This window comes from Paramormyrops kingsleyae, chromosome 9 (assembly GCF_048594095.1).
Source record: "Paramormyrops kingsleyae isolate MSU_618 chromosome 9, PKINGS_0.4, whole genome shotgun sequence".
Lineage (NCBI taxonomy): Eukaryota > Metazoa > Chordata > Actinopteri > Osteoglossiformes > Mormyridae > Paramormyrops > Paramormyrops kingsleyae.
Window position 1 is genome coordinate 31989744 of NC_132805.1, and position 15590 is coordinate 32005333.

General features: G+C 43.9%; 1 protein-coding gene across 2 annotated transcripts in view; it reads right to left on the reverse strand.

Moving 5' to 3' along the window:
• The window catches only part of oxr1a (oxidation resistance 1a), a 123359-nt gene extending 109804 nt beyond the window's left edge, over positions 1–13555 (reverse strand). For both annotated transcript variants that reach the window (XM_072716795.1, XM_072716787.1), the window contains exons 1-2: positions 13405–13555; positions 478–566 (exon numbers count right to left, since the gene is read on the reverse strand). In XM_072716795.1, the coding sequence (XP_072572896.1) occupies positions 478–494 (17 nt within the window). In that variant the 5' untranslated portion in view covers positions 495–566; positions 13405–13555. The remainder of the gene's footprint in view (positions 1–477; positions 567–13404) is intronic.
• Between the last annotated feature and the right edge of the window lie 2035 nt (positions 13556–15590).

Genomic DNA, 15590 nt, shown 5'->3' on the forward strand with positions numbered 1-15590 from the left:
CTAGCTTTTAATGTCTTTTGTGCCGGCAATAACATCAAACTGCCACAAAACAAAGCTCTCCTCAGGAGAATCACTCCAAAACACAATTCATTACCCATAATGCTCCTGGTGTTGGCTCGTCGCTGACTGCCGGATGAAGCTGATCGATGATTTGTAATTGTGAAGGCACCACCTACTGGTGCACAGCAGCTGGTTTAAAGCTTAGCAGTTGGTCTCCTATAACGGCCAGAAGGATTTCTGTTCTATTCCCTCGGCGTCACTGGGAGTTTCTCGAGTGTACAGAAACATATGGGAACATGTGACCTTTGACCGCACAGAAATCATTAAAACCCATAGAACACTCGTTTCCCACAATTTAAAGAGTCCTTAGAACGTGGAGAAGTAACATTGGCGTTGCAAAGCTGTTCCGCATCTCGACTGACTGGAGATTTGTAGCTAATCTTAATGCAAATAGACAAATGACGATGACACACTGACCTTTTGGTGCTGAACATCTTGGCTGAGCGTCACTTTGCGGGTGGAGCCTGCAGTCAAGGTTAAGATGATGAGTCTTCGAGGAGCCAGACCTAGGAGTGTAGGGAGAGGATGTAAACACAACAGTGAGGGTCCCAATACTACCCCCCCCCCTCACAAAATGAGACTGGTCTTCCCCACGTGGCCTCTGTTAACCACCTTCAAATGGAGAGATTTGGATGAGTTAGAGGACAGAGAGAAGGAAAAAAAAACAGGGTTTGAGGAGACCACTAACCCAGGAAATCTGCTCCCACGTCAAAGGGGGATTTCCCATCATGCCGAGCAAAGAATCACACTGTACCTTAGTGACTCAAACATCTCAGAGGATTATGGTTTTCTATATATGGACTTAATTTTCATTTATTCTTCAGAATAACACCATTTCCGATCAGTCAAGCAGCCTACATGAGAAAGGGGCTGGTCATTCAGTCAGGAAATCAAAAAAATTAGCAACAAAAACCGTAATTGTAAGCTTCTTAGTGCCATCCATATTACCCATAAAAACCTTTTTAAAGGGCGGCTTTAAAAGGAAGAGAACAGACAGTGGCCTATAACAAGCGATATCCCCTGTTACGATTTTTAAAGTAATTGGTAAAACTCTAGCCACAGAAACCTGGCGTGTTCAGCCTGCCATGGGCTCTTAGGCGCCACAAATGCATGACATGCGATAAAGCGCCGTTGCCACGGCAACGCGGCCCCGGAGGAATGGGAAACGGCCACGTCACGGAGCCCGTGTCTGGGGAGATGTGCGTATAGCTAAGAACGTAAACACGACACGGCACCTGGCCCGGCCTGGTGGAGCCCACTGTTCCCTGCGTGTTGCAAAAGGCAGCGGGGGCCAGACTAAATGGGGGGGGGGCGGGAGACGCGCCGACTGGAGCCCGACAGCAGGGAGAACACTGGAGAGCGAAATCACTACCCGGGCCCACCTGCTTATAAATATGCTGGCTCCGAGAGCCGCCTTTCACTTCCAACATGTCAGCTGACTGCCACCGCCCCCCCACCCCCGTCAGGGACGAGCCTTTAGTCCAGTGATGCCTGGCTGCTTTTTTACCATCAGCGGGTAGCCTGCAGCTCTGATACGGCCTGGGGTCCAGTGTCTCTCTGGCCATGCGTTCAGAGGCCAGCTCAACTCCAGGACCTTTTCATATTCCATGTTGGCATTCGTGGCATTTCTGCCGCAAACTAACCTTTCGGATTGCAAGGGAGAGAAACGAAATGAGGCTGTAAATAGTTAAGGCTAAATGGTGCCGGCAGGTTCCGCGCTCCTCCGTCCGCAAAGCTAGATTTATTACGAGCCCGCAGAGCCGGGGGGTCAAACGGACCCGTAGGAGTTCACTCCCCTTTCATGGAAAGGTTATCGCAGCGGGGAGGACGGGGCTCAATTATTAATGCTGCCATTCGTACGGCGTGTCAGTGAAAAACACAGAAGTTGGTTTGGGGGGGGGGGGGGGTCATTAGGCAGGACTTTCTCCCTGGTTACTCCAGAGAAAAGTGACCCACCAAGACCCCCACGGTGCAAACGACCCTTCACTCCCCCCTGGATATCCATACTGTCTTTGATAATTTCATCACCGACTACCCAAAAGACGCCCAAACACACTTACATCTACTGAGTGATTTAGCCACTGGATCCCATCTCTCATCAAGTTCTCACAATTGCTTTTATTGATGTAATAGGCCTTTGATAAGCTGCCTGAAAGATCCTGTAACCGTAAGCAACAAACTAGACAACACAAACATATGTAACGGATGGATTTTTTATCACCCATAAAGCCAACGTCTGCTACAGTGTAATAATGATATCCTAATAGGAAATATGATATGTACTGACAGAAGCAGGCTGTCCTTCGAGCCTATACACCTCCTCGTGATTAAGGTCATTCTTAAATGATAATAGAACAGAGATATTTGAGTGCTCAGAAATATGGGTAATTAGACACCATTAGTTAAAAAAAAAAAAAAAAAAAACATAATGATCTGTCATATCTGGCTCATGTTCCACAGACAAGACGGATAGTAAAATTTACGTCATGTCATAGTGATTAAATGTGAGCTTGACTGACCATTTTAATGCGCTAATCAAAATGATGTACACGCTGGCTGTGTGAGAGGGCTCAAGCCAGGTGATGTGGGAGAAAATAATCCAGGCTGTATTTGTCACATTTCTCCACATTCAGGGAGAAGGAGGAAGACATGGGGGAGGGGGCAAAAAAAAAGAGAGTTAAAGTAAATCTCTGAAGGCAAACAAAAGATGCTGTTTTGGCACGGATAGAAAAAACAAAATAATGCGGAGCCGTCGGCATGGGTTGACTGAGGCTGTCACAAACGTCAAACATGACGGGAATTACTGAGGGAGAACGAAGGAGTGTGCACCATAAGTAAGCAGAGAAAATGAGGATTTTCCCCGACTGGTCCTAACGCAAACATGTGCAGTCAGCTGACTTGCTCTCCTTGGTTGGCTGGTGGCGCCTCCCCCTGGCAGGGAGGTAAAGGAGCACTGAGTTTAAATTCACGCTCTGCTCTCCTCCATTTCTGATAAAACTCACCTTATTTAGACTGTGCTATATCCCGGAGATTTTAAATCATTATGCAGTCCAGGTTTCACACATCATCTCCCCAAGTCGAATAATCCTCAGCACGAAAAGTCAAGGAAAATGTTTGCTTAAGCAGTAATATGCAGCACAACCGCAGAACGGTCCCAGCGCCTTCCTGTGAAAACACAATGTCACCATCGGCAATAATAAACCAACCTCCGTAATCTAAGAGGGCGCTATTTTGGTGCTGGACTGGCTCGTCCCCGGCTCTAAACGCGGCATGGAGCTTTTACCCAAGTAACAGTCCCCAATAAAAAGGAGAATGCTTTTAACGTCCTCGCCAGGAAGGACGCTACGCAGGAGTGACAGACCTGTGACTTTTTAACGATGCTATAAAAACTCTGGCTTTTGCAGTGTGCCGTCTGCGGGGGCCTTTTACCACCAGGAAGAGTGAGGAAGCCTCATCGAGGGACTTTTGAGATTCATTAACCTGACATTGTTTTTCTGCTTATGTGTCACTTTGCAGACTTCTGACGAGCACATATACAGCTAACAAGCATTCCTGTAGCTGTTGTTTATGTGTTGCGGTGGACACAGTCTGCCGGTGTCGACAAGAGCAAGTTGGATTTTGGAAGGACGCCAGGGATGCCCTGTGGCAACAAAGGCCGGTGTGGCTTTCCCACACTGAAGCACATGTGACCACGTCACCTGACCCCTTTGGCAGCCAGGCATTGGCTGATCAGGATGTCGCGCAGCAAATCATGCGGCTGGCTACCAAAGTAGGTGAATGGTGGTTAATCATCTCCTTCCTGGACATAAACTGGAGTTTGACTACAGAAATTCATTGATAAACAATTCACTAGGCACTCGGAACATATCCGGCATCGGTGTCACTGGCATTATTAGTTATTGTTACACTCTGTGTCTCTCAGGCCGTCATTCACTAAAATAGATCCCGTCTGCTATGTTGCCCGTCTCATGTCGACATTTGAGATTCTTCACGGATTTGAGAGGAATCTCTGAAAGATGCAAACACTGAAGCAACTTCCCGAAGGCCGGGGCGGGTTTGAAGCTCGAACGAAAGCATCAACAAATGCAGCCGGGTTCGTTGGTTGAGATTAAGAACCCCAAGGTCGTTCACTCAAATCCCAAGTCACAAGAGGAGCCTTGCTATAGCACCACAGAGCGATGTGATTACCCCGAGTTTCTTTAGTGATATCATACTGTGTAGTGGGTAATGTAATAGTAACTCGCAGTAGCTAAACAGATGAATGTAAGTATCACACTCAGTGAATTGGTCACATTTATATTAAACTGCTGTTGCAAAGTGGTTTAAAACATAATGAGGTACGAGAACGACACCATGTCCCTGCTGGTGTCTTGTAACAGTACAGATTGTCTTGAGGACTGAAAACAACGACTGATTGTCGAATTTAAAGATGAAAAGGTAACACAGATGTGACTGTTCGTTTGGTAGCTGATGTAATCGGTGTCCGTCCCACTGCGGATGCATGAGTCATGCGTTTCCTTGAGCCATGTTCTTCAGACATCAACATCTCCTGCCCATCTCTGGCTATTCCCAGTGCAGTCCCTACCACACTGACAGCAGAAGATGACAACGTATTTATCTGAGAGTAACGAATATAAAACGTAACCTCGCTCGCAGTAAACCGAGTGACACTGCAATGTTGACAGATTGTAAGCATAGATGACCACAAGCATGCCATCATAATTGATCGATTTATCCGTTTTCGATAGAAACCCAAAGCTTTTGATGTCTTAACTACTTGCCTCTACTCTGCCTGCAAGCACTTAAATTGTCACTTCTCAGATACCTTATCGGGTGGTGACATGTGACAGACTGCCACATCATGAAAGACAAAAAGTGTTGTAAGTAAATTATGGACTATTCATCCATCCATCCATCCATCCATCCATCCATCCTGCAACCACTTACCCAGTACAGAGTTGGAGTGTTTGATGGCCCGAATAAATTATAATTATATTACTCTGCTAACACATTATCTATGTTGAGATACCTAGCTGCTTCATCCAACGCAAACTGGCTGTCACAGTATGTACAGCTGGATATCGTGACAGTTATGAACTTCATTTTATTAATATTTTCTGGTCATCTGCCAATTCCCAGAACCATTGAGCCCAATATCCAACTCAAGGTAGCTTCACCATAAACTTTTTTTGAGTTTCTTCAGTCAAAGAGATAAAAACCTTCCTGATAAACTCTTTCAGTCTGCTGAACCTGGTGAAGTAATGTTTTACTTAAGAGTTCTCTTGAACGGAAGCAGGTCATTGCTGATTTTCTAGTTGAATATCTTGTTCTCTCTCTCTTATGCAGCTTTCACCTTCTCCCGGAACACACAAACCTTACAAGGCCCCGGCCACAAAGGTGTGCCTCATGGTTCCATTCCAGGACCCTGCCTTTCATCATCTCTTCTGCCGAACCCTGAAATAGCACCTCCGTGTTTATGTGCATGTGAGCCATGTGGATGACCTCTTTCAAACCTCGTCACCGAGTTGCATCACCAACTCTTCCACGCACCCCAGCCCATGATTCATGGTTCAAGACAAGGCTTTCCAAAATTACCCACTCATTCCTTTTAACATATTCTTTTGAAGCAAATAAAAAAATGAAAATGGAATACAGCTAATTGAGCTTTCCTAGAGATAAACACCTAAGAAGGCTTGTGTCTCATCTCATGTCAGACATCTTATATTGTATAAGTACATGGCAACTCCTTCACCACAGTTACCTCCCAGTCACACCCAGCCGGGCCTTTGTTGGTCTTTCGAAAACCCAGCTCAGCAGACTGATTTATAAGGAAGCACGACACATGACAATTTATTGTAATAATACATTAGCTTGCTGTTAATATTGACACTCCCTAATTAGGAACTTTATTGGTAATAAAGGTATATAAAACATTCTGTGAGGTACACTGGAAGCATATTAGATTTATGGTCTTTAAGTCCATAAGCCAAGAAATCTCCATCCACACAAAGACTGAGAGTATTTGTTCAATTATGCAGACTACAGTACATTAGAAAGCATCTGCTCTTTCAGGTACCCCTTACACATGGAGGACTTTTCCACATTAATGCACCTCATTTGGAACTGAGTAAATATTTTACTGCCCTACGTCCTGCCATGGTCGCGGACGAGAACCTGCTTAAGGCGGTTTTTCCCAATCCGGTCCTCCAAGACCCACAGACAGTCCAGGTTTTTGCTCCCTCCCAGTTCCAAAAAATGTGGACTGTCTGACTGGGAGCTCAGAGGGACCAAAAACATGGACTGACTCTTGGTGCCCAGAGCACTTTTATCAGTCTGATTAAAAAAGAAAATATCATCTCAAACTCAGCTTATTATTTTGTACCTGGAGGCAATAATCCATCCCGCTTAGTCTATGTTAAGCACATTAAGCGTGTTCACCATGTTCTAAATTGCAAGGTACGTCCAAACTGTCGTTTGGCTGCATACAAGTATGCCACTTACGGATTTGTAACAGTGCCAGAGAGTCCATTACCCTACTCCGGCATTAGGCTTCAGAGTCAAGATGAGGTCTCTTGATAAATTATTTAGCCTTCCAAATTTGGGTAGGTCTATCTGACCTCGAAGGACTTAGGGACTTATCTACTGGCATTTATTTTTATGGACAAAATCTGGGGGGAAAAATGACAATAAAAAGCACAGTTTTTTGAAGAACTGTTTTTTGACTGCTAATGAAATGCAGGAAAACTGACTGAATCGTAACCTGTATAAACCTGTACAAACACGACATGAATGCTGCATGCTGTTCATTAGCAAGACACCTGCCATCGATTTGTCTCCCTCCAGTCCTATCGCTTTAAGCATCTTCACATCCCTTTATACAGTGAATACATAACAAAATAAATCAGTCACTCTCGACCAACTTATTCTTCAGAAACCTTTCTACAGTCTTTTAGAGTGAATGAGTAATTGCTTATGCGAGCGTGAGAGAGCACTTCTGGCCGACTCGAGAGTGTTTTGGTTTGCTGTTAACGGAGGGGCTCTGCGACGTCTTGTTGCTATTGCTCACCTTTCTTCCTCCTGTTTTGTCTTCCTAATCGCCTCCACATTTACATTAATGTAGTAAAACTGCCCCAAGAGCTTCCAGGTGCTGTAAAAGAAAAGCACCCAGTCGGCAACCGTCCCAGGAGTCCCTCCCAGACTTTAAAACAGCCTCATGAGCTGGATATGTAAATTAAAACAAAAAAAAAAAAGCTACCTGAAGCCGAAAACTCATAACCAAACAAAAAAATAACTTTAGGATCCCATTATAACCCACAAGAAGTGACACCTTCGTATTGCGGAAGCATCATGTAAAATGTGTCGTTGGCTGGGAACGTTTATCACTTGTGCTGGAAAACTGGATGGCTCCGGTACTGTTAAAAATGGTAAAGAGAACTATACAGTAGGTAGATGTTACACTTAATTTTATGTAGCATGTTATGCCTACTGTTAAGGGTCTAGACAGGCAAAGCCCTAGCTGACTGACTGCACGGACTAAGGTCTTCAGCCCCCTATTTTTCGTACCCTATCTTATTATCATCAGTAGCATCCTGTCCTGGCGTGTTACAGTGAACCGACAAAAAATGACTTGGAAGCAACACTGACTGAAACACAGTCTCAGTCACGACTCTGGCCAAAATAAAGCCGAAATAATCTAATTTTAATGGTGGTATCTTAACAATTGGTATTTTAGGAGTATTGAATTCTATTCGAAAGGTTGCTAGATTGCCAGTCCCTCCGAAAGCCAAATCAGGCCCCTGCCTTAGCAATTGCATCTTACAAATGAACAAGTACAACTGATTAGCAGACTTCTGTTTTCAATAACTACTTATACAGCGGATTATCTTGGTGAGCACAAAGGAAATGAGGTAGGAAACTCCCTGGGTGGGACAGCAGTTAAATGACATTAATGATTGATTATTTATTATTATTAGTTTTTTTTTTATAATAAAATCTAGTTTGATTCCATTCCTTTTCTTCTCAAAAAGAAGCAGCGATTCAGCCTAGAAACACTCCAGACAGTAAAAGCATGCATTAAGGGAACTGCATAGTGAAAACCCTAAAATGTGAAAAAGCCCGTATTTAATGTTAAACCTTAATAATCCCTGTGATAAAGGCCTTGGACTTCTCCTTTCTTTTCAGCTGAAAGTCAGTTAAATGCCTTTCTTTCTGGAGTACAGTCACAAAATGGAAAAGAAATTTTTATTAATTTTTGCACAAAAGAAAAATTGCAAAGGAGATGGTGCTGAATTTTAATAGCCGGTGCTGCCATTTACCACGCCTGAGTCTTTTCACAGTAGATTCAGATGATGAGAATGGCGTTACGTCCCCCCCCCCCGCTGGTCCTACTGGGCCGTCTCGCTCACCAGGACTTTGCTTCCTCTTACTCGTCCCCGTACTCTGGTCCAGCTGCTCCTATCCTGTCCTACAGCATCTCCATCCCTTCTACACCTCTTCCTTCATTTGCTAAGTGCTCCACAACGGCCAGTCAGCACACACCACAAATCCCAGTGTGGCCATCAGCTCCTCGCTCTCCAGGCCTCTGAGGTCAAGGCCAACCCTCAACCTGCCAAGGAGATGCAGATGACAGCATTTCCGTCCTCATTTTGCAGATGTTGCAAGGCCTCCAACAGATTGTACCAAAGAGATTTTCATACTCTAACAAAACCACTCTTGGCTCCAAGTCTATCACAGCCAATTCCTTTGGTTCCTGGTCCTATCTGAGGAGCCCAACTTAAAGTTAAGGGTTCAACCTCGAGAAAATCTCAGATGGTGATCAATCCTCCATCATGCATCTCAGGCAAAAGCTCCTTGCCAGGGAGAGAAAATACTTCAGCATTGAGAATGAGGCACTAGTAGTACCAGGGACTTGTTACTCTATGATGTCACCTTCTCATGTGCTCATTCACCTTGGTGACAAGCCCAGCCACGCTGAAAGAAATGACCAGGTGCTGAGGCAACAGTCCCTAGCAGTTACCACTTTTCCTCCTCACGCCTTCTTAGTCAAGCACTAAATAGGAACTGAGGTGGCCTCATTGTGGTGCCACGTCTCTAGGATTGAGTGGAGTCTTTGAAAGGAGGGGTGTGGGCCATGATTGCCCGACAATGCCCCCCTAACCCCACCTCTCAGCTCATTAGTCCAGCTGCCCTCCAGGTCAGTACCACAGACGACAACCGTGTCTTCCTGCACGACAGCAGTCATTCAGTACCATGGAGAGCAACCAGAAATGGTAATTTACTTAAAGCCTTCATCCATAATGCACTATAGATACCATCGTAATGCACTGTAATACTCGGTATAAGAATTAATAAAGCATTATATCATCTTCATAAAGCTTCATAAAGCATTATCATGTTAGAGATTATAATACTTCATAAGCTCTAATGAAGCTGTCATATTTAATACACTATAGATACATATAGATAATGCTTTAGGAATGCATTATAAAGTATTATGAACGTGTTCATAGATGCTTATAGATATGGCATTCATAGAAAGTGTTACCCCAGGAACTTGCTGGGATCAGTGCCGCCACCCCTTAGCTCAGCCAGATGAGAGTCGTAGCCTAGGTATGGCTTTTCGCCCTCCTGGAACATCTGAATGTCCAAACGACTCGACTCCTTTAAATGCTTCGACCCCACTGCGTCAGGATCAGTGCCCGTCTGTCCCTGCCCTTCGTGTCGCTTCCCCATTCAGCCAGCAGGTGTCACTGGCCATGCCTTGTCATTCCTTGTCAGAGAATCCTTGTGCGTTTTCCCAACTTCCTGAACTGCTGCTTATCTCACTGGGTTGAATGTGTGGCTCCGACACCGATTCTCTCAAGTCGCAGGTTTGAAGCTGGCCAGTGACCAGCCTCAACTGTTATTTATATTTATTTCCTGTTCCTCAGTGTTTACTTTGTGTCTTATTTCCTGCACTTGCTTCTCTCTCCTTTCGTTCTGTTCTGGTTCTCTTTTGTACCTTTTGATTTTGTAATTGATTAGCCTTGCTTTGCATTCCCAGTGTAGAGAATGTCTAATCCTCCTAGTTCTGTGTTCATCTTGGTTAGGTTCCTGTGTGTCCCCTGATTGGTTAATTGATTATAGAGTTACACCTGTCCCTTGTTTGCCCGTATTCCCTCTGTGTATTTAAGTGCCTGTATCTGCTCTGTGCTCTAGTTTATCATTGTTGTATTCATGTTACTATGTCTATGTTCCTCTGCTCTGCTGCTGAGGTCTATTCCCTGTGTTCTTGCTTATTCCTTAGCTATGCTTTGTCTCGTGGTTTTAGTTAATTCTGTATCTTTCCTGTTTGTTTTCTGAGCCCCTCGTGGTGCTTTTGTTTTGGTCCTTTTCCCTAGTATCCTTTCTGGCTTCCCCAATAAACCCCTATTGTCTCCTGGAGCCTCAAATGGATCGTCATCCTCTTCTTCTGCCCGCACCGGCGTCCATAACCTTCTGCTTGTGGAACCTTCTGCTTCGCCAGAATTTTGCTGACACTTTTTTTTTTAGGTCTGCGCTGGTACCTTCTATCCCACCCAACAGTCTTCATCTATCCTAAAGCTGCTTCTCCATCAGTCATGCAGAAAGAGCAGCAGAAGAGTGCAGCGGCACGGCCCAGGGGGCTCGTGAGGGTTCTGTGTGTCCTTCAGTGGACTGCCACAGCGAGCCAGCGCTCTCGGGCGGAAAGGACTGCAAAACCAGAAACCTGATACCATCCCTCTCATTTCAACAATGCAAATTCCTACCATTTGTGAAAGAGTAAGCCATCCAATTCTGGTGAAAATAAATAATATGAAAACAAAACATGCATAAAACCATGCAGAATGCATCTTTTACCCGACCCAGTACTACCAGATGAGGTTATGAGATAATCGGCCATTGACTCAATAATTAGCAAAATACAGTTTGCACTTCTCTGCAGGAGAGATTAATCCCATTATGCTATTAAACTGGGCTGTAATAAAGTAAATATATCCATAATAACAGCCGGTGATAAAGAAATAAAATATCAAAATTGAAAGTGGGTGGGAATACCGTCATGTCTGACTCATCAAAACAGAATCTGCTTTTAGCAACCGGGGAGAACTCTGATTTATTTCTGGCAAAATCAGTCATATATCTTCTTTATATAGAGAGCTGGTGAGTTTATATTGGTTAGGGCATACCTGAGACTGTGTTAAAAACACCTCCTTGTTAACTGAATAAAAATATTCATCTGTATCTTCAGGAGAAAATCTGGTTAAGACCAGTGAACTACATGAACTGACTATGGGAAAAAGGAGATACAGTAGCCTGCTTCGCGGGAGATTCCACGGGCTGGAACATACCAGAAAACAGACGACGCAGACTGATGGCTTAATCTGCTCACGGCTGCCACAATCACACAACTGCTACCACCTCTAAATCGCACGACCCTTCAGGAAAAAGTTGTTCGGCAGTGTGACTAATAGCCACCAGCTCAGAGAAACGTGTACAGGAGACACGGACAAACTGTCCCCATGACACTCTCTGATTAATAGTTAGAAATGTCACCGGCAAGAACGAGGCACTAATAGACACACTAAAATTCGAGATTCAAGCATAATATACGTTTAAAAAAACAATAGAATTGTTCTCATACAAAGATTATAAAAACTGATTGCAGCATGGTATTTATACAGTTATGGAAAAATAAACGTTTTGTAGGCCTATAAGTCTAACGCGATTTGGCATATTAAGTACCTCTCTGCTGCAGCAGTGTTGGCACCAGAACAAATCTGAAGGTCGGGACCAAGGTTTTATTTGCACTTTTAAACAAATAAAGCAAAATTAAATGGAGACAGTAGCATGGCAGCTAAAAGCCTAAAAGGCATCTGATATGATCAAACCATTTAGGACTCAGCTTAGCCTCATATTTTGATACCAGTGCATGTAAGGCAAAACCTGAAATGATAGCAAACATCCAAGCATATAATGTTCATATGTTTGTATGGATGCATTCTAGGGTTACATTCAAGGTTCCTCTGGTGACATTTTAGCTATGCGCACAGTCATGCATTTCAAATGCAAACGGGCCACCAATGCTGACCTCACGATTTTATTATGTTTCATGTCAAGTCAATTAGACAGTCTGATAATCTAATGGAACTGCTGAAATTGCAGCATTGGGATTAAAACTATTCGCTTTATAAAGCAAAATTTGCGCGATATTCATAAATAGTCATAAATTAAAAAAATGTTCATAGATCAAAACGCCGAAAAGGTATCACGTATAAAAGCTTCGAAAATCGGATCAAATGTGCCATCATGTAAAAACACACCAGGCATCTACTCTTTATCCGTCCACCTACATTTTGCTAAGGGATTAAGGCAGCATTAAAAGCAGCGCAAACGACAGGCTGCGCGTTGCGTCGCCTGATGCGACCGACGAAAGTCAGTTATACAACATGGACTTTAGCGATTGGCCAAAATCCCTTCAGCATGAGCAAGCTAAAGGTGGGAAACCTTTAGCAGATCTTCTCATAGGAAAATCAGCCCGTCCTCTTCGCACAGACCCGCCATACTTCATTAATTGCTTATTAGGCAACTTAATATTAGGGCATCGCTGCCGACGGAGCTCGCAATGTGCACCGTTCCATATAATATAGCATGCATGTTGTCATTTGTACAATAAAATCTCCCATTCTAAACTAACTGCAATATGATTTTCAATCTAAGAGCGGTGTTTTAAATAAGTCGAATGACTAAAAAGTGTATGCAAATGTGTACTTGATTAGGGAAATTAGATTAGAAACAAAGTGCTTCTGTTAAGAGAAACAAGTGTTCGCATCGCTACCACAAAAGATCCATCGATTTATGCGAGTCGGCCGGCTCGTTACAGGCGGGACACGTACCACACTGAACAGACCGCAGATAGTTAAAGTTTCCCGCAAGACGGCCACATGCTCGGGCGTGACATTCATGCAATATCCCATAGCGCTATGAAACCCACCAAGTTGGCGACATAACTTCTTCAGTAATACCAACGAGATTTTTTTTCTATCTTAAAACTTTCTGATGTGTTTGCTGTAGGCATGATAAGTTTAAGCAAACGTGAGAGTTGTATAGGCTTTATGGTGCAGGGCTGGGCGCCCCGCACCTGTCCCCGAGAGAAGTGCGTGTCCGGACACCACGATTAAAGCCCGCGGAGTCCTGCGGGACAGCGGGTTCCTTATCACATATTAAGTATGTAATAAAACATCACACCGTAGTTTCGCAGCATTGAAATCCGAGGGAAAGTGAATGATAATCGGACGCGCGTCTTAAAGAGCTCATCGCGGGAGGACGCCGCGCATCAGGACTTACTTTCAGACTGAAGAAGGTGCCATAGCCGGCGATCGGCTGTCAACACACGGGATGTAAGGACGGGAAGCCGCAGGCCCGGTTACCCCCGGCTCGCCACTACAGCATCTTCCCTGCGTGCCGAAGGCAGGTCCCGCAATTTGACCTTGCTGTAACAGGAGCTACCATCGCACCGTAGGCGGGGGGGAGTGGATCAAACCAAAGGCGAAGTGCTGCGTGCTGCTCAACTTCGGGCTGCCGGGGGACGCTCATATCACAAGCCTACGAATATAAAACATGGTCCATATTACATTATTATATGCATGCATATATTTAAAAAGTTACATATTATGTTTTACATTGTTATGTGTACTTGGATTTTAGCAGCTGTGATGGTAAAAAGTAAAATATTAATATTGTTTGTATTCGTCCTCATCTGTCTTCCTAATCATACGCAAGTTAGTCCTCATAAGCGGTAATCTGTATTTTATATATTAATTCCTATTGAACATCGACGTTTTCAGTACTTAGAACGGGTATGGGGTAACTTAGGCCATATGTATATCCTGGGATATACTGATGATGCTAATGAATGAATTGGCAATGTAATTTGCTACAGTAGCTCAGCCTGCTCCGGCATTGAAGCAGCGATTGAAGTCAGATATTCTTCTGCTGCGTTTTCCAGTCGCACCTGTCACATCCTCCAGTCCGTAGTTGATTTTGTAGATGGATGCAACTGCACATCACTTTGAATTTTTCACAGTTCAGCGACGTGAGCAGTGGTATATGAACAGGGAAGGTACGGCAGATATATATACTGGGGAAGTGGATGGAGAGAGGATTGGGCTACTTTTCTGTGCTGGACTTTGAGGTAAGGATGCAGCGGTAGCACGGATAGTATGAAAACTGGGCAGGGAGTGCTTGGAGGGACGTGCAGCTGAGGATAGGAGAGAGTCTCACTGGAGAGGATCCGGGATCTTGTGGGATCCTGCTTTGTCACCATGTGGGAGTCACTGGAAGGACATACTCAGCTGTTCCTCCAGTAATTATGGCTCCCTTGGCGACTCCTTATCATCGCTGCGGATCATGACATCTACCTTCCAGCTCATACCGATTCAGTGGACTCCAGGACCAATTGTAGGCACTCATCATATTTTAGAACATACCGTATTTGCTTTGATAACAAGGCTATGTGTCCGAATTTGAGAAACACGATGACCTTTATTTTCACTTTTTTGAAGTAGATAAATAAAGCAGATTTGTCATTGCAATTTGCTATGTAATTCGCCGCCCTCAGGGGCCCCTCCCAGCTCAGAGCCCCAGGTCATTGCCTGTCCCGTCACCAATGACTAAAAATAGCAGTTTCAGTCTTAATGGTGATACATAAAACTGAGTGTGAAATAGTCCCTACATTTATCGGTGACATTTTTGTTGTTGCAAAAATAAAGCAAATACTTCACTGAATAAGTTTCGAATGTCTGGAAGCCTAAGTAATGGTTTAATAAATTCATAACACAGAAAAGGAGAATACATTGAAAAATTAAACAATGAACTTTCTCTGGGGGCATCTTCTCTGAAGAAACCGACCTAGTTTCAGATGTAGCTGAACAGCTCCCCTCCTGCAGTACTAGACCCTATAATCAGAGCCCTGGAGCAAGAATAAAGATGAATAAATGTCCTTTGGCATGTTTTAAGGCATAAATCTATAAAGATGCATGGCAATAAAGGAGGAAATAGAGAATCCTGTTTTTCATTGCTTTAAATCTTGATGCGGCTTCACGCCCCTTCCAGACTGCGCTACCTAAAGCGGATGAAATCAAATAAGAGCACAACTGAATATTGATTTGCTCGAGCTGAATGAAAAAGCCTGCAGTCGCGCTATTCTCATTCACTGAGCAGTGCAGCTCATTTTGACTGCAAAGAATTTAATTGAATTTTTTGTTAGCTTCAGTAATTTATTTGTATTTAACATTTTTACACTTTGAGTATTGGACTTGGTGTTATAGGTCAACATTAGAATATGCACCATATACACAAAAGTATTGGGACACACCTCAGTCATTGAATTCAGGTGTTTTATTCAGACCCATTGCCAAAAGTGTATAAAATCAAGCACCTAGCAATGTAGTCAGGTTTACAAACATTTGTGGAAGAATGGATCGACCTGAAGAGCTCAATGAATTCAAGCGTGGTGCTGTCATAGGATGCCA